This window comes from Thalassophryne amazonica, chromosome 8, assembly GCF_902500255.1.
Source record: "Thalassophryne amazonica chromosome 8, fThaAma1.1, whole genome shotgun sequence".
In the NCBI taxonomy this organism is placed as follows: domain Eukaryota; kingdom Metazoa; phylum Chordata; class Actinopteri; order Batrachoidiformes; family Batrachoididae; genus Thalassophryne; species Thalassophryne amazonica.
This window is the reverse complement of record NC_047110.1, coordinates 31,943,281-31,961,481: the sequence shown is the minus strand read 5'-3', so window position 1 is coordinate 31,961,481 and position 18,201 is coordinate 31,943,281. Positions and strand designations below refer to the sequence as shown.

The following is an 18,201-nucleotide window of genomic DNA, read 5'->3' as shown; positions in this document are numbered from 1 at the left end:
GCTAGAGGTAGCATGTGGGCATCGCAAACCTTTAGAGCGCTAAAGTTTTTAAAAGAAGACTTGTGCAGCATGTCTCTGTCACGGATCGACGTCGGACAGAGAGAAGATGGCGAGAAAGATTGTTTGAAAAAGTCTGATAAGGACAAGAATCCTTGGAATTGTCGCTGGCTTCATCAACACACCTGAAAGATAAAAGAAAAGGGAAAAGTGAACTGTGCCCTCAGGAAACATGGTAAGAATTTTTCTCTCTGTGGAAAATAAACATTGTGCTGTTCAAACAGGATTTTAGAAAAGATTATGTGACTTTTTTCATTAATCTAGACTTTCTTTCATTGGGAAAAAAAGACTGGCTGTGAGTGGATTTAGGCTGCAAGAATGTAAATGAATTTTTATTAATGTAGACTTTTTCATGGGAAAAAGACACAGTGGCTTTGAGTGGATTTACAGGAATTTACACAAGAAGGTATGTTAATTAAGGTATGTCAACCAACCAATAAATAAATTTCTGTATAAAATAAAAAATAAATAAACTCAGGTTCAGATTCTTAGAGTTGTTTGGGCTCAGACTGAGATGGATACAACCCCTGGCAAAAAATTATGGAATCACCGGCCTCGGAGGATGTTCATTCAGTTGTTTAATTTTGAAAGAAACACTATTGGAAATCAAGAAAAAAAAATTGCGGCAGTCAGTAACGGTTACTTTTTTAGACCAAGCAGAGGGAAAAAAATATGGAATCACTCAATTCTGAGGAAAAAATTATGGAATCATGAAAAACAAAAGAACGCTCCAACACATCACTAGTATTTTGTTACACCACCTCTGGCTTTTATAACAGCTTGCAGTCTCTGAGGCATGGACTTAATGAGTGACAAACAGTACTCTTCATCATCCTGGCTCCAACTTTCTCTGATTGCTGTTGCCAGATCAGCTTTGCAGGTTGGAGCCTTGTCATGGACCATTTTCTTCAACTTCCACCAAAGATTTTCACTTGGATTAAGATCCGGACTATTTGCAGGCCATGACATTGACCCTATGTGTCTTTTTGCAAGGAATGTTTTCACAGTTTTTGCTCTATGGCAAGATGCATTATCATCTTGAAAAATGATTTCATCATCCCCAAACATCCTTTCAATTGATGGGATAAGAAAAATGTCCAAAATATCAACGTAAACTTGTGCATTTATTGATGATGTAATGACAGCCATCTCCCCAGTGCCTTTACCTGACATGCAGCCCCATATCATCAATGACTGTGGAAATTTACAAGTTCTCTTCAGGCAGTCATCTTTATAAATCTCATTGGAACGGCACCAAACAAAAGTTCCAGCATCATCACCTTGCCCAATGCAGATTCGAGATTCATCACTGAATATGACTTTCATCCAGTCATCCACAGTCCACGATTGCTTTTCCTTAGCCCATTGTAACCTTTTTTCTGTTTAGGTGTTAATGATGGCTTTCATTTAGCTTTTCTGTATGTAATCCCATTTCCTTTAGGCGGTTTCTTAGTTCGGTCACAGACGTTGACTCCAGTTTCCTCCCATTCGTTCCTCATTTGTTTTGTTGTGCATTTTCGATTTTTGAGACATTGCTTTAAGTTTTCTGTCTTGATGCTTTGATGTCTTCCTTGGTCTACCAGTATGTTTGCCTTTAACAACCTTCCCATGTTGTTTGTATTTGGTCCAGAGTTTAGACACAGCTGACTGTGAACAACCAACATCTTTTGCAACATTGCGTGATGATTTACCCTCTTTTAAGAGTTTGATAATCCTCTCCTTTGTTTCAGTTGACATCTCTTGTGTTGGAGCCATGATTCATGTCAGTCCACTTGGTGCAACAGCTCTCCAAGGTGTGATCACTCCTTTTTAGATGCAGACTAACGAGCAGATCTGATTTGATGCAGGTGTTAGTTTTGGGGATGAAAATTTACAGGGTGATTCCATAATTTTTTCCTCAGAATTGAGTAAGTCCATATTTTTTCCCCTCTGCTTGGTCTAAAAAAGTAACCGTTACTGACTGCCACAAATTTTTTTTTTCCTGATTTCTTATAGTGTTTCTTAAAGCCAGAAAGCTGCCACTTGAAATGACTTTAGTTTTGTGTCATGTCTGTGATCTGCTTTTTTTCTACAAAATTAAACAACTGAATGAACATCCTCCGAGGCCGGTGATTCCATAATTTTTGCCAGGGGTTGTAATTTAAACAAATTGAACATTTTATTGTTGTGCATTATTGAATGAATAATAGTAATTGAGTGGCTTCAGTATTATGGTATGATATTATGATATGATATCTCTTTACCTAGTCTGAAAGCAGTTATGAAGTTATTTATAACATTTTAGTTGAGAGTTATGATTTTTAATAGCCTAGTCTTTGAGCCAAATCACAAACAAACTAAATAGTTTTCATGAAGATTTAGCTATATTTGTAAACTGTTGTGTTATATTCTGTACATGCTCCTACAGAATGGCACAACATGCATTCAAAAGCCACATGTTGTGCCATATTGCACGAGATCTCAAGAGAAATTTAACAGCTGTTTCAGGTCCAAATTTAGTCCAAAGAATGAACCACAGGGCACTTGTATTCTCAAAATTTTCTGGGGGGGACTTCCCCCCCAGAACCCCCCTTAGCTTTCCAAACACCTATAGCATTCGGGGTAACTTTTGCTGTCTTGAATATTATAGGTGAATCACATTGCTGTTTTTTTTTTTTTCTCCTAAGCATCCATGGGAAACCCTCAATACATAGTGCTTTGACAAAAAAATAAAGTTTAGCAGTCTTATTATACTATTAGCGCAGTGCCTGTGGGTATCTATGGGTTCTAGATTGGGTAGTATTTATAAAATAGGTAGCTGACATTTTTCAAGGGTAGTAATAAATTATGCAAAGTTTCTATAATGATTTAACTGAAAGAGCAGCAAATTAAAATGAGGAAGTTTTGTGAATAATTGTATTTATTTTTTGGCACATTCAGTTAATGTCCAGTTTTACAACTGGCAAGGTTGAGATATTTCCTTTGTTCAGAGTAGAGGCGATTTCTCTAAGACTACAAGGGAAGCTCAGCTTCCCCTAAAATGTCCAAAATTAAATGGTCAAATATGTACAGTTGTGTAAGATTGACTACAAATGCATTAGAACACTTTCATCTCAAAGACGGGTTTGTTCAGAATCAGCTAACCACTAATGGACTGACTTAATTTTGTTAACTTTTCATACATTCCTGTAGCGTCATTGTCATAGATTTCAAGAAATTGTTTTCTTATACGGTCTGTGGTCAGTGCATTTACCCGTAGAAGCTGAGCGTCCGTTCACTTCAGTGGGACTGCATGGAAAAATTTTTTCCATGCCCCTAAAACCTTACAGTTATTGGATAAATGCCACGATTTGGTCCTTCCCCTGGACGCTCAGCGTCTCTGGGCGTGAATGGAGCTGTGGGTGGGCCTCGGCTGACGTGGACACTGAGCTTCTGCAAGATTGGAGGATCACTTGAAAGGCTGAATCCCATTTTGATTGACAGCTATTTTGAGATATACACCGTTACTTAGTCATTGGGAGCTAATATCCCTAATTTATCCAAAAATATTAGCCTTATCAACTTTACGTTTTCGCGCTGTTCATCCTTGACCCAAAATACGACCCAACGGAAAATGTAAGCTCTCCACAGTTACTCCGTGATCGAAGTCATACACATGCATGCATACACATACACAGAGGCCACTTGGATTTTAATATATAGATAATGTTTTCAGGAAATCAAAGGTTTTATGAGTGTCTTTTTTTTTTTTTTTTTTTCCCCCCCCCTTTCTGTGTTTTAGGGGTATCCCTGCCATGGTGGATTTGGCAGCCATGAGGGATGCTGTGGCTAAACATGGTGTGGATCCCAGCCTGGTCAACCCAAAATGCCCGACAGACCTTATTGTAGACCACTCGCTACAGATTGATTTCAGCAAATGGTATTTTTGGAGTAATATCTTCTAAATATATTACAGCTGAATTAAAGTATGTGATACCAGAGATACACATGGGCATTTCATTTTTTCATTTTTCCATAATGCTGAGTCAATCCCAAGACTGTGTCCTGCTCTATGCCTGTTATTTCATAGAAGGTTGACTGAGCAAAAGATAGCTGCTGTCGCTGTGTTTAGTTAAGGATGACCTGATCAATTTGTTTACAATTTGAATGTTTCTCTAGTGCCATACAGAATGCTCCCAACCCAGGTGGAGGAGATGCAACACACAATAGCCAGGCACCTTCTCGCTCCACAGCCTCCAGACCAGTGTCCAGGCGAGGCTCTCATTGTGGAGGTCAGCGGGCCTCTTGCAGCAAAGCTGCATGCAGTGATGCTCCAACTTCAAGTTCACCTCTGCCCTCAGTCCAGATAGAGAATACACCACTTCTCTGTCCATTCCACCTGCAGCCGGTCTCTGAGTAAGTTTTGTAGCAGTGTCATGTTCTTACAAGGCAGAGCTCTTGCAAAAACATGTCAGTAGCTTGGTTGCTAGCAAAAAGTTGTCAGAGAGTATATGTAGTGTTTAATTTGATATCAACTGACTGTAATTGCGTTTGGTACTTCTAAACAAGTCTGCAAGAATGGACATGCAAAGGGAACATACTTACATCAAATCTTGCAAAGAGGTCAATAGGCTCAGTCTGGGTATGTGACAAATAGAATGGAGAGGGAAAATTGTCGCCCACAATATTATCAAAAATCTCAGACTGGGTTATGCATGATCTAAGCACTATTTTAGGCTTGGTGGAGACCAGTTGGACCAAAAGTCTCATGACACAGTTTTCAGCCTCACTTTGGATTATTTCCAACTTGAATAAAAACAGAAAGCCGACTTGTCGACGGGCACAAAAAGCTTCTGTAAAAATGTACTCGCGTCATCTTCTGAAACTGAGGAAATTGCTGACAAAAAAGGTTATGTAACTGAGGGTTTACAGTACGTCTGGAAAGTATTCACAACACTTTTTCCACATTTTGTGATGTTACAGCCTTATTCCAAAATTGATTAAATTGTTTTTTTCCCCTCAAAATTCTTCACACAATGCCCCATAATGACAATGTGAAAAAAGTTTTTTAAGATTTTTGCAAATTTATTAAAAATAAAAAAGCTAAGAAATCACATGTAACCCAGGACATACCTCCCTAAAGACAGTCTTGTGTTGCCAGAACCTTGAGCTGCTACCTGTTAGCCTGCTGCCATACTATCTACCGTAGGACCTTAAGCCTGGGTCCCACCGAATAATGAAGGATGAAGGAGGAGCCATGCATGGGTGTGGAGTGATTATTCAAAGAATGACCCACGTTTTCATCTAACACGTACCCACTACTAAGGTGCCTCTCTGTACCCCACGCGTGCCACGTAGAAGCCACGACTGACAGGTCATTAGAGCCTCGAATGGCTCGTATCAGCCATGCTAAGCCACGCCTGAGCCACGCAGTGCTGTGTAGCGTGATGTTATCAGGCTATAAAAACATTAAAAATAGTTACCTTAAGCTGTTCAAAATATATTCCACATGGAGCAGGAAAGAGAGGGGAAAAAAAAGCGTCCAGATGAAACAGTCCTCTGTGATTCCAGAAGTGATTAGAGGTGTTTTCAGCATCCAAGGTTTGGCAGAAAATGATTACATTATTTATATAGAGCTCAGCGCACAGAGCAGGTGGAATTGTGTGCGCAAGAGGAGAGCCGTTCCAAAAATAGCCTCTCAGGTCCTGCGTAACTGCCAGGCCCACGAATAATGGGCTTTTAGCAGACTCGTAATCACCACGCAAATGCCTCTAAGCCGTCGCAGTAACTCAAACACAAACTGCGCCACGCTGTTGTTGCTAAATTTTGAACATCTTGAAATTAGCGCCACGCTCAGAGAGGAGCCTCGTTAACTGAAGATAATGCCTCTAAGAGCCACTCTGAGCCACTATACTGCCATGATAGCTCACGAAACAAAAAAACAGGGTGCGTGGCTCCTTCTTCACTCCTTCTTCACTCGGTGGGACCGAGGCTTTAGTCAAGTGATCACCATCTGTGTTTACATCCCCCTGAGAGTGGACTCGCTGCATGTAAGAAGATTCACTCCATCACAGCAAGGCTGCAGACAAAGCACCCTGATGATCATTTCTGGGGATTTTAACCATGCAACTTTGGACTCTACCTTGGCTGCATTTTACCAGGTTGCAGACTGTCCCAACAAGAAACAATAGGACAATTGACTTACTGTATGTTAATATGAGGGATGCATACAGAGTCACACCCCTCCCACCTCTAGGGAAGTCTGACCACAACCTGGTCCAACGACAGCCACAGTACACCCCCCTGTCCAGAGGCAGCTGGTAACCACTTGGTGTGTCAGGAGGTGGTCCCCTGAAATGGGAAGTGCCCTGAGAGACTGCTACAACATTACGGTCTGGGCTGAGCTGATCAACCCGCACAGTGAGGACATAGAGGGGTTGACACACTGTCTGACTGATTATCTCAACTTCGGTGTAGACGTTATCTCCCCAACCAAGACTGTCCAATGTTACCCATGGTTTGTTATTAGGGTAATGCAGGAAGTCGAAGCTGTCCTCAACAGGAAGAAGGCCCCCTTCAGAAGCGGAGACATGGAGGCGATGTAGCACAGCAAAAGGTGAAACACTGCATGAGGGAAGCAAAGGACAGCTACAAGAAAAAAGGCCACAAAAAATGATTAATCTGCCACACAATAATTATTTTATATATGCAGCATCCAGCGCAGAGCACATGGCAGCCGGTAGAACAAAGAACAGCATCCAGCCGCGAACACAGCGGGTGGGATCGTCACGACGACGTTCGTGCTATTGTGTGTCATAGGCATGCTCGTGTCAGTGCACCTAAAACCCCTTTCACACTAGCGTATTCGTAGAGCTGTGTATTGTGGCATTGTTTCATTTAAGTACGTCCGAAATGCGCGCATACTCAGCCTTTTTCCGTGTTCGTAGATTTACTTGCAGCTGCATGTACTCGTATTCGCTTTTTTTTTTTTTTTCCACTGTGTGCACACAGTTGTGTGTAGCCGCTATTTAAAACCACTTCACTCCTGTCGGCTGTGCAGAGCACATCATTGCTCATCATCCAGTCGTCTGATGAGCGCACTGACATGCAGCGACGAGGCTTTTATTTGAAAGAGTCACAGCTCTTTTCAGGTTTGATCAGACCTGATCGATTGGGGCGTTTGATGAGCGCACCGACATGCAGCGACGAGGCTTTTATTTTAAAGAGTCACAGCTCTTTTCAGGTTTGATCAGACCTGATCGATAAGGGCGTTTGATGAGCGCACCAACATGCAGTGACTGCGCTTTTATTTTAAAGTCACAGCACTTATTCAGGTTTGATCAGATACATGCACACACAGAGAGAGAGAGTTTCTGAATTTATGAGTTGAGGTTCGATTCCCTGTTCTGAGCACACACTTGTCCATCAATTAGATCAGCTGTTGTACAACCCCTGGCAAAAATTAATGGAATCACCGGCCTCGGAGGATGTTCATTCAGTTGTTTAATTTTGTAGAAAAAAGCAGATCACAGACATGACACAAAACTAAAGTCATTTCAAATGGCAACATTCTGGCTTTAAGAAACACTATAAGAAATCAGGAAAAAGAATTGTGGCAGTCAGTAATGGTTACTTTTTTAGATCAAGCAGAGGGAAAAAAATCTGGAATCACTCAATTCTGAGGAAAAAATTATGGAATCATGAAAAACAAAAGAACGCTCCAACACATCACTAGTATTTTGTTGCACCACCTCTGGTTTTTATAACAGCTTGCAGTCTCTGAGGCATGGACTTAATGAGTGACAAACAGTACTCTTCATCAATCTGGCTCCAACTTTCTCTGATTGCTGTTGCCAGACCAGCTTTGCAGGTTGGAGCCTTGTCATGGACCATTTTCTTCAACTTCCACCTAAGATTTTCAATTGGATTATGATCTGTACTATTTGCAGGCCATGACATTGACCCTATGTGTCTTTTTGCAAGGAATGTTTTCACAGTTTTTGCTCTATGGCAAGATGCATTATCATCTTGAAAAATGATTTCATCATCCCCAAACATCCTTTCAATTGATGGGATAAGAAAAGTGTCCAAAATATCAACGTAAACTTGTACATTTATTGATGATGTAATGACAGCCATCTCCCCAGTGCCTTTACCTGACATGCAGCCCCATATCATCAATGACTGTGGAAATTTACATGTTCTCTTCAGGCAGTCATCTTTATAAATCTCATTGGAACGGCACCAAACAAAAGTTCCAGCATCATCACCTTGCCCAATGCAGATTCAAGATTCATCACTGAATATGACTTTCATCCAGTCATCCACAGTCCACGATTGCTTTTCCTTAACCCATTGTAACCTTGTTTTTTTCTGTTTAGGTGTTAATGATGGCTTTCGTTTAGCTTTTCCGTATGTAAATCCCATTTCCTTTAGGCGGTTTCTTAACAGTTCGGTCACAGACGTTGACTCCAGTTTCCTCCCATTCGTTCCTCATTTGTTTTGTTGTGCATTTTAAATTTTTGAGACATATTGCTTTAAGTTTTCTGTCTTGACGCTTTGATGTCTTCCTTGGTCTACCAGTATGTTTGCCTTTAACAACCTTCCCATGTTGTTTGTATTTGGTCCAGAGTTTAGACACAGCTGACTGTGAACAACCAACATCTTTTGCAACATTGCGTGATGATTTGCCATCTTTTAAGAGTTTGATAATCCTCTCCTTTGTTTCAATTGACATCTCTTGTGTTGGAGCCATGATTCATGTCAGTCCACTTGGTGCAACAGCTCTCCAAGGTGTGATCACTCCTTTTTACATGCAGAATAATGAGCAGATCTGATTTGATGCAGGTGTTAGTTTTGGGGATGAAAATTTACAGGGTGATTCCATAATTTATTCCTCAGAATTGAGTGAGTCCATATTTTTTTCCCTCTGCTTGGTCTAAAAAAGTAACCATTACTGACTGCCACAATTTTTTTTCCTGATTTCTTATAGTGTTTCTTAAAGCCAGAAAGTTGCCATTTGAAATGACTTTAGTTTTGTGTCATGTCTGTGATCTGCTTTTTTTTCTACAAAATTAAACAACTGAATGAACATCCTCCGAGGCCGGTGATTCCATAATTTTTGCCAGGGGTTGTAATCACACAAAGGCGCTGCAGCTGCGTGATCATGTTATCCAGCTGATTCCTCTGGCTACAGCACTCAGCACCATGTTGCACAGACTTGCATGCAGTAACGCTGTGCTGCACAGACCTGCTTAAAGCTGTGTATTTTATGTGTCCAGTGCTCTATGCCAAAGAAAATTAAACATGTTTAATTTCTTCCGTCCTATGCACATAGCCCTCAACATACTGCTGCGTAGGGAGAGAAAAAAAACTCGACGTAGAGCTGTTCAACTCGGCGTAGACGATACGCCACAATACGCACCTCTATGAATACGCCAGTGTAAAGGGGCTTAAAGGGGGAACAGAAGATGGAAAAAAAAAAAAAAACATGAGGGACATCTGGGAAGGTGTGAAAGCCATCAGAAGCCATAATGCAAAGACCAGAGTCGTAGTGGGGACGAACTTAATGACTTCTTCAATTGGTTCAACCAGTCCGTGCTTCTCCAGCATTCTCTCACTGCAGCTATTGGCCCGTTGACACATAGCATGACTTGATTCATGCACTATCACGCATATCGTTGTGATGATCCCACCTGCTGTGATCCCAGCTAGACGCTGTTCTTTGTTCCACCGCCTGCCAGATGCTCTGCGCTGGACGCTATGTATATAAAACAATTATTTCGTGGCAGATTAATCATTTTTCTGTGCGCTGAAAATGGCTCTAATCGCTTCCTTAATCACAGAGGAGCCTTCGCGCACGCACGTGCCTAATAGGCTGTAGAAAGCATTTGGAGCCGTCTAAAAAGGTAATTATTTGTCTTGTTTACATTATCATAGCTTGGTGAAAGAGTTGTGTGTTCTTTCCTTCTTGTGTGCAGCTGTTAAAGTATGTTTATAACAGATTTATCTTCTTGTTATAATCGTTCAGATGAGCTGCACTCTGATGGGATCCGCTGACGTTACCTCTCGCTCTTTTCACTTCTTTACTCCACTTGACGAGCTGCACGTCGTGTTGGCGATTAGATTGACATTTAACACATTTATGCGTGAAGGATTTTTCTTAACATTTCAAAATTCTCTGTGCACAATAACAACCACCGGCGCCCCTCTTGCGTCCTGTCTGCACCCGTTAAAGACGAGTTTACTCTTCTGGACAACACCAGTCGTGCTAGTGAGTTAATCAAGTCATGCTTCGTGTCACCGGGCCTTATCTCTCCTCCTTCCCTCTGCACACCTCCATCCAGACATCACAGCAACAGCCCTCTCCACCTCCTCCGCCACCTCAACACAACCACCTCCATACATCACTGTGGACCAGGTCAGAGGTCAACAGAGGAAGCTTCATCCTCGGGAAGCAGCAGGCCCAGGTTTTTCTTTTGATGCTCTGTGTGCTTGTTACCCTGTGTGCTGCTACACAATGCTGCTGGAACCTCAATTTTCCTGAGGGAGTTGTCCCAAGGGATTAATAAAGTTCTATCTAATCTAATGTACATAAGCATTCACAGCCTTTGCCTTGAAGCTCAAAATTGAGCTCAGGTGCATCCTGTTTCCACTGATCATCCTTGAGATGTTTCTACAGCTTAACTGGAGTCCACCTGGGGTAAATTCTGTTGATTGGACATGATTTGGAAAGGCACACATACCTGTCTACATATAAGGTCACACTGTTGACAGTGCATGTCAGAGCACAAAGCAAGCATGAAGTCAAAGGAATTGTCTGTAGACCTCTGAGACAAGATTATCTCGTGGCACAAATCTGGGGAAGGGTACAGAAACATTTCTGCTGCTTTGATGGTCTCAATGAGCACAGTGGCCTCCATCATCTGTAAATAGAAGAAGTTTGGATCCACCAGGACTCTTCCTGTAGCTGGCTGCCTGTCTAAACTGAGCGATCAGGGGAGAAGGGCCTTAGTCAGGGAAATGACCAAGAACCCGATGGTCACTCTGCCAGAGCTTCAGCATTCCTCTGTGGAGAGGGGAGAACCTTCCAGAAGGGCAACCATCTCTACAGCAGTTCACCAATCAGGCATGTAAGAGTGGCTAGATGGAAGCCACTCTTTAGTAAAAAGCACATGGCAACCTGCCTGTAGTTTGCCAAAAGGCACCTGAAGGACTCTGACCATGAGAAACAAAATTCTCTGGTCTGATGAGGCAAAGATTGAACTGTCTGGTTTGAATGCCAGGCTGCAAAAGGTGCATCAACAGAGTATTGAGCAAAGGGTGTGAATACTTACGTACATGTGATTTCTCAGGTTTTTTTTATTTTTAATACATTTGTAAAAATGTCAAACTTTTTTAATGTCATCATTGTTGGGTGTTGCGAGTAGAATTTTGAGGGGAAAAAAATAATTGGAAGTGCTGTGAATACTTTCTGGATGCACTGTACGTCTTTTCATTAATGCCTAGAGCAGCACAACAAAATAAAAACATAGAGGTTCTGTTGTGACAAATCAGAACTTTGCCGCACTGAAGTCACTGTCAAGGAAGAAAAAAATGTTATTTGCCACTCGTGATGAACTTTGGGTCACAATTCCCACTGAACTTATTCTTGTCTGATTGTGTAGTTCCATCATCTCTGTTCCATCATCTCTGCTCTGTTGTACTTTATTTTATTTGTTACTATTAGTATGGCCAAAGCAGTTGGTCACCCTTCTGAGTTGTGGTCTGCTTAAGGTTTCTTCCCCATGTGCTTGCTCAGGGGGATGGGTAAAGTTGATGAAGCGCCTTGTGGTAACTTTTGTTGTGATTTAACACTATAGACATGAAATTAATTAAAGCAATTGAATTTTTCACAGTCAAAGCCCGAGACAGATATTACTGCCTCAACAATAGTAATTATAATAATTGTGTAGCACTATGTAACCTCATATACAAAGTGTTTTCTAACATAACACACAATTGAGTGTAACCTGCCCCCACTATTTTCTTTAGGTTTCAGTCATTATCAAGATAGTGTTCAAACAGGTAGCATTATAAATCATGGTAAATATCTACCAATGTGCTTTCAAATTTTTTGGGGGGGTGGGTAGAGGCTATGTTTCCCAACTCCATGGAAAGTCATTACCCTTTTGGCTTTGCAGAGACCTCAAGTTCACTTATTTCATTGCTTTGACATTTTTGTGGTGTCAGCATCTTTAATTTTGTTGTTTTCTCCCAGAACTGAAACAGCCTTGAAGAATCAGGAAATGGAACTGATTAGAAATAAAGAGAGGCTTCAGTTCTTTAAGGTAAACACATCACAGAGAAAGAAATATTTTTAAGATATTTGGATGATGTCCCTTTCATATAGGGGACTTTATTGGAATATATGTATATATTTCTGTTAGGCTCTCTAATCAAACATACAGTTGTGCTCAAACATTTACATACCCTGGCAGAATAATTGATTTTTTTGCCTATTGTATGAATATATTGTATAATTGTATGAGTATGAATAACACAATTTTTTTCATTTATGACTAGTGGTTGGGTGAATCTGATCCTGATCTACAAAAGGTGTATTATCAGATGGTTTTTCTTATATTATATTTGTATAACAGCATTCTTGGAAAACAGTTTGTATTGCTACAATAAAAAGTATTAATTCCATCTCAAAGTGCACAAAAAAAAAACAGGTGAAATACATCTGTGTAATCAGGCGGCCTGAAAAACAGCTGATAGTTCTGCATGCCATTCACGCTGGGAGCTATAATGGGCTTAAAATAGCGTGCTGCTCCAGTACAGAGGACAGACTTTGCACACATCGAGATCCAAAATCTGACGGACTCATTCTGAAAGTAAGGAGAACAAAACACTGAGGAGAACAAAATACAAAAGGAAAACAACTGAAGAGGGCACTCACCCGCGTCTACAATGATTTCCCAGATTAAAAATGCAATATCAATATCAAAGGAGCTGTCACGTGCAATTAGCTGGAGAGTAATGTCCAGGTCCATGCCATCAAAGAAGTCCCAACTGGTACATCACACATGAATAGCACGTAATTGCCAGCTGGAGAACAAAGTCCAGGTCCATGCCAACAAAGAGGTCCAGATAGGCTTATAAAATCAAGATATAACTTAATGTATCTTTCAATGTATGCTCAGTGTAAAAACATATTTTTGACCCTCAAGGTTTTTTACTGTTTGTGAAATAATGTTTCTGTATGCAGAGTAAAACAACTGTCAGCATCCAAATTAAAGCCTTTGGAAACTTGTTGAAATTTCCTTGCTGTGTTTACAAAAAATAAATAAATAAATCATTTGTAAAATTTTGGAAGACCTTAAATGAAATTAAAATGTTAACTTTTACGGGGGGGGGGGGGGGGGGGGCTAATAATTTTGTCCTCATCTGTATCTGCTGTTAGTATAGGCCTAAGTAGTACAGTTATACAAAATTAATGAACAGTGATTTCTCACCATTTTGTATTTCCACACAATCACCCTGACTGCTACATCCTCCATGTTAGGGGCAGTGACCCACTACTGGACCTCTGGCTCCAGACAGTAGGGCAGTATTTCAGCAGACCCTGCTGCAGCTCCCTCATCATCAAATTTACTGACAGAGGTCCAGACGACGTTCCCAACTATAGCTGATAAATCTGAGCCATCACTTTCGAATGAATGCTCAGAAGCTTTGTTATCAGATGTAGCAGCGTTTGTTTTACTCTCTGTAGGCCGTCGGGATGTTTCTGCTTTTCCTAAAATGTATGTCACAAGCAGACAAATGCAGAGGAAGATGTTTTCCAGAAATACTCCTGCTGACTTGCCAAGCGAGAGGGATAATTGGCAGTAAAATCAGTGACCACTGCTCCTAGCGGTTGGATTGTATCTAACTGTAATTAGGATGGGTTAAATGCAGAGGACAAATTTCATTGTATGCATATATGTACAATGACAATAAAGACTCTATTCTAATTGTTAACACATGTGCGTGGATAGACTTAGAATCATGGATATTTTGATGTAGTGTTGCTAACCGTTACGGTAAATAACTTGCGACATGTCCTTTTAAAGGGATTTATTATTTAATTTGAGTAGACATTTTATAAAGTGTAAAGTATGTACACAGTACACCTCCCCCAATTTCATCACCCATAGCAATGTTTTGCTGTACACTTTGACCAGCCTTACCACTCTGTAACACAAGGTACAATGTAAATGTTTATTTGTCCTCTTCATTGGAACTTTTAAAAATGACTAAAAGCTTTTATCGAACTTACTGCATTTTTCCACAGGGGCTATCTCGCCACGTCAGTGTCTTTATTTTGGAAGATAATTAATTTTCTATATTAGGTGTTCATTACTGCAGGTTGATATCAATATATAAAATTGGTTTACTTGCATTTTTTTTTTGTGTCAGAATTTTATATTCTGTGTTTAAAATTCATGGTTGCTAAGACATTTGACCAGGATTGTGCTTATTTTCCTGTAAAAGAAAACTTTATAAAACCAAATGGATCATTTCTCAGTAGTGGAGTGTGTGGATTAGATCTCCAGTCACTGTCAGAACATTTAGTATGCTCAAAACCACCGAAGGGTATTTGTGTGGTAGCAACACGCATAAATATTTTGTAGCTGTAGCGGTCAACCACAATGCAGGCTCCTTGATTTGATCTGTTGTTCATTGAATAGAAGTTGACAAAATGAAATATTTTCACTGTTGCTCTTCTCTCCTGTGCTCACTCCACTGATTAGTGGTGTTCAAAAGCATTCAAGAATGTGAACGTGGTTCCGCCGGACATTGGTGCTGTCCACCAAGTGAATCTAGAGTATCTGTCCAGAGTGGTCCAGGTCAGCGATGGTTTGATGTACCCGGACAGTGTCGTTGGAACTGATTCTCATACCACCATGATCAATGGCCTGGGCATTCTAGGCTGGGGTAAACTATTTTGTAATTGATTTGCTAGCCACAGCTATTTATTTATTTATTGTAAAAATTTGTGTAGTAGCTTGGCCAAGTTCTTTGTCTTATTTACAGCATTGTGGGAGATAATTAATCTCCTGAGGGGTGCAAATGGGGTCAGATGGTTTAGAAACAAACATTGTTGGATGAGACAAAGCACAAACTGAGCAGGAAAAAAAGACTCTCTGCACTATCTCAAGACAGTGAAGTAAATTCTTTTGGAGATGCAGATGTTTAATTTGATTCATTTATGAACCAGTAGGAAGACTGCTCATTTAGAAATATATCAGCTTGTACTCGTACATGCTTAAACAGTAAGTAACACTCATGTTTTTTTATGCTTGCCATTTTCCTCCATCAGGTGTTGGAGGAATTGAATCGGAGGCCGTGATGCTGGGTCAGCCGGTGTCACTGACGCTTCCACAGGTGGTGGGATGTAAACTGGTTGGCTCTATCAACCCAATGACCACCTCCATAGATGTCGTCCTTGGTATCACTAAGGTAACAATCCTTACATTAACCTTGGCTAGATACTCTATTTTTGCCTAATACACATAATCCCTTTTGTAAAATAATGTGCTAATCCTTTCAGAATTATAACCCACCAACAGGTTTATAAGGCAGGTCTTCTTAAAACAAACACATAAATAAATTTATCAATGCCAGGAAAAAAAAATCTGATAGGCCTTTAGATAACCATGTATATCAAACACTTCAGCAAAAATAACCAAATCTAAGACTAAATACTATTTCATCAAAATCACTTTATTCCACCCCTTTTTAAAAAAATAAATAACAAAAATAAACAGCTTTCTCTGCCCAGATTGTGCCAAAAAAAAAAAAAGTCTGTGCTCTTTAGCACAACTCTGGAGCTGTGAATGTCTCGGCTGAGACCAGCAGTCACTTGACAAGGAGAGGAAAGAAAGAATGGAGCGTTATGGACAGAGAAAGGGAGCCCCACACAGGTTTGACCATGGGGTGGGTGGGTGGGGACTGAAACACCTTTTTCTTTTCAGACTAGAGTTGCTGAATTTTCATGAGACAGCTGTGAATAAACAACCAGATATAGGGAATACATTAGACACAGTAATTGTTTTGTGGGAAAAAAAAATTACACATCCAGAATTTTCATGCACGCGCCAGATCGTATCGATACAATCCTTGTGTCCCTTTCACACCGGGCCTGCGTAGAGTTGCATTGTGCTGCTTATATAGTACACAGGAATGGCTGCAGTGGGAGGGGAGAAGCTTGGCCTGCCTCTTCTTCTGTGGTTTTGAAGCTTCACTGCTAACAAAGTTCACCAGAGTCCAGTGGGATGATAACATCTAGCAATGCAGGTATGTACTAATAAAAAACCTAAAAGGATTTTTCATTGGACTGGCGTAGGGTAGTGCACAATTGTGGAGGCTTGGTGTACAGTAGCGGAGTGTTGCATAGACTACACCGAAAGTTGAGAAAAAAATAAACTTGTTTAATTTTTTTGTGTCTATTTTGCTGACCCCTTTGCGTCCCTCAGCATATTGCCACATAGGGCTGCATAAGCTCGGCGTAGTCGGTACGCCACATTAAGCAGCTCTACGTTGGCCCGGTGTGAAAGGGGCTTTATGTATAGCGATACTTCTTGCTTACAAACATTGACGTCACATGCATGCTCATTGACGTGGTTGGCAAGAATGTGTGTAAATTTATACAACAAAAGAAATTATGGCACTTTCAAGTTTAAGAAGCAATTCGGTGGTCTCTGAATATGTGCTAAACCAAGATAGTACTGCAAAAGCAAGGTATTTCTCTAAGCTAACCTACAATGAAGCCAACCACGCTAATCAGCAAATCCACATGACCAAGTGACAGGAAGTATTACTGTAGCATGTGGAGTCCCCTATTTTTTCAAAATTGGTAGCAACTGTCGAGATAAATTCATCCCTTGTCAATTTTCTTTTCAAAATAATGAAAGAAATTCAACTTGTTTTTTTTTTTTTCCTGCTTTTTTTGGTTTATGACGGTGTAGCTGTGTTAGACTTCACAAAATGAGAGTTACGAATGTAACTACAGTTCTATGAATTCCAGATGACCGCCAGAGGGCGCTGCTTTAGCACCTGGATAACTACATGTGCGCAAGCACAGAGAGGTCAAGAATGTATACCAACAAAGTCACGCCATTGGATGTGACCTGGGTGACGTCACTGGTTGTCTTTATATGCCAGACGCACCCTGCGCTTGCTTGTTTTTGGAATGAACTCGCAAGACTGAGTGACAAGCAACTGTGGCGGTCATCCGGAATTCATAGAACCGGAGTTACATACGTAACTCTCGTTCTATTTTGTTTCTCCTGACCGCCAGAGGGCGGTGCTTTAGCACCTGGATGACTTAATGCCAACAAGGTCACGAAGAGGTCACACTCACCTCACATCAGCAGTGGGGAGTGGAGGCAGACAACACTGCCGAAGTCACCGCAGGAGGAGCAGCCACATTCAGTCTGTAATAGCGGGCGAAGGTACAGGACGAAGCCCACGTAGCAGCAGCACAAATATCACTCAAAGGGACACCTGTGTGAATGGAACGGAGGATGATTCTCGTTTCTTAACTGCAACAAGACAAGAGTCCCAGTTAGTGATTTTAATCCACACTTTAATGGCTTTGAGAAGGGTTAAAGAGCGGACTTGCCATTTCTGAAGAGCTGCGAATCAAAGAACCAGTGGATCAAAGCATTGCTTCATTAGCTCACGCATCAAAGTGGTGTCGCGCTGCCGAAACGTTTGCCTACAGAGCTGTTGCAGACCAAACCCTGAATATCCGTAAGACTTTATTTGTACGTCCGTATGACTCTGAAACTCGGAAAAATCCGTATAATTTACGGACAATCCGTATAGGTCGACCTGTATGGTACATTGCCCAAAAGATAATCATATCACCACATCATAAATGTTATTCCGACATACAGAACAAAGTCCGCGTGGATATACCTTAACTCAAACTGAGATCCTAATTACATGACTCTAATCCTAAGAGTGACCCCCAAACACTGTGAAGCCCACAAAAAATAGTCATAGTTCGAGGGGAAACAAGCTGCTATTATACCAACCTTTGTCCCTTCTAGGCAGATCTTTTATTTTACTTCCCCGTGTCCCCTGACTCTCAGTACTTTACCCTAACTTTCTCGTTGTTTGATACATTACATTTGACTGTAGGAATTCTGTGTT

General features: G+C 40.9%; 1 protein-coding gene across 1 annotated transcript in view; it reads left to right on the top strand.

Moving 5' to 3' along the window:
- The window catches only part of ireb2 (iron-responsive element binding protein 2), a 123,682-nt gene that overhangs the window by 25,560 nt on the left and 79,921 nt on the right, over positions 1 to 18,201 (top strand). The window contains exons 4-8 of the mRNA XM_034175966.1: positions 3,818 to 3,955; positions 4,195 to 4,431; positions 12,275 to 12,344; positions 14,793 to 14,976; positions 15,362 to 15,501. Coding sequence (XP_034031857.1) covers positions 3,818 to 3,955; positions 4,195 to 4,431; positions 12,275 to 12,344; positions 14,793 to 14,976; positions 15,362 to 15,501 — 769 coding nt within the window. The remainder of the gene's footprint in view (positions 1 to 3,817; positions 3,956 to 4,194; positions 4,432 to 12,274; positions 12,345 to 14,792; positions 14,977 to 15,361; positions 15,502 to 18,201) is intronic.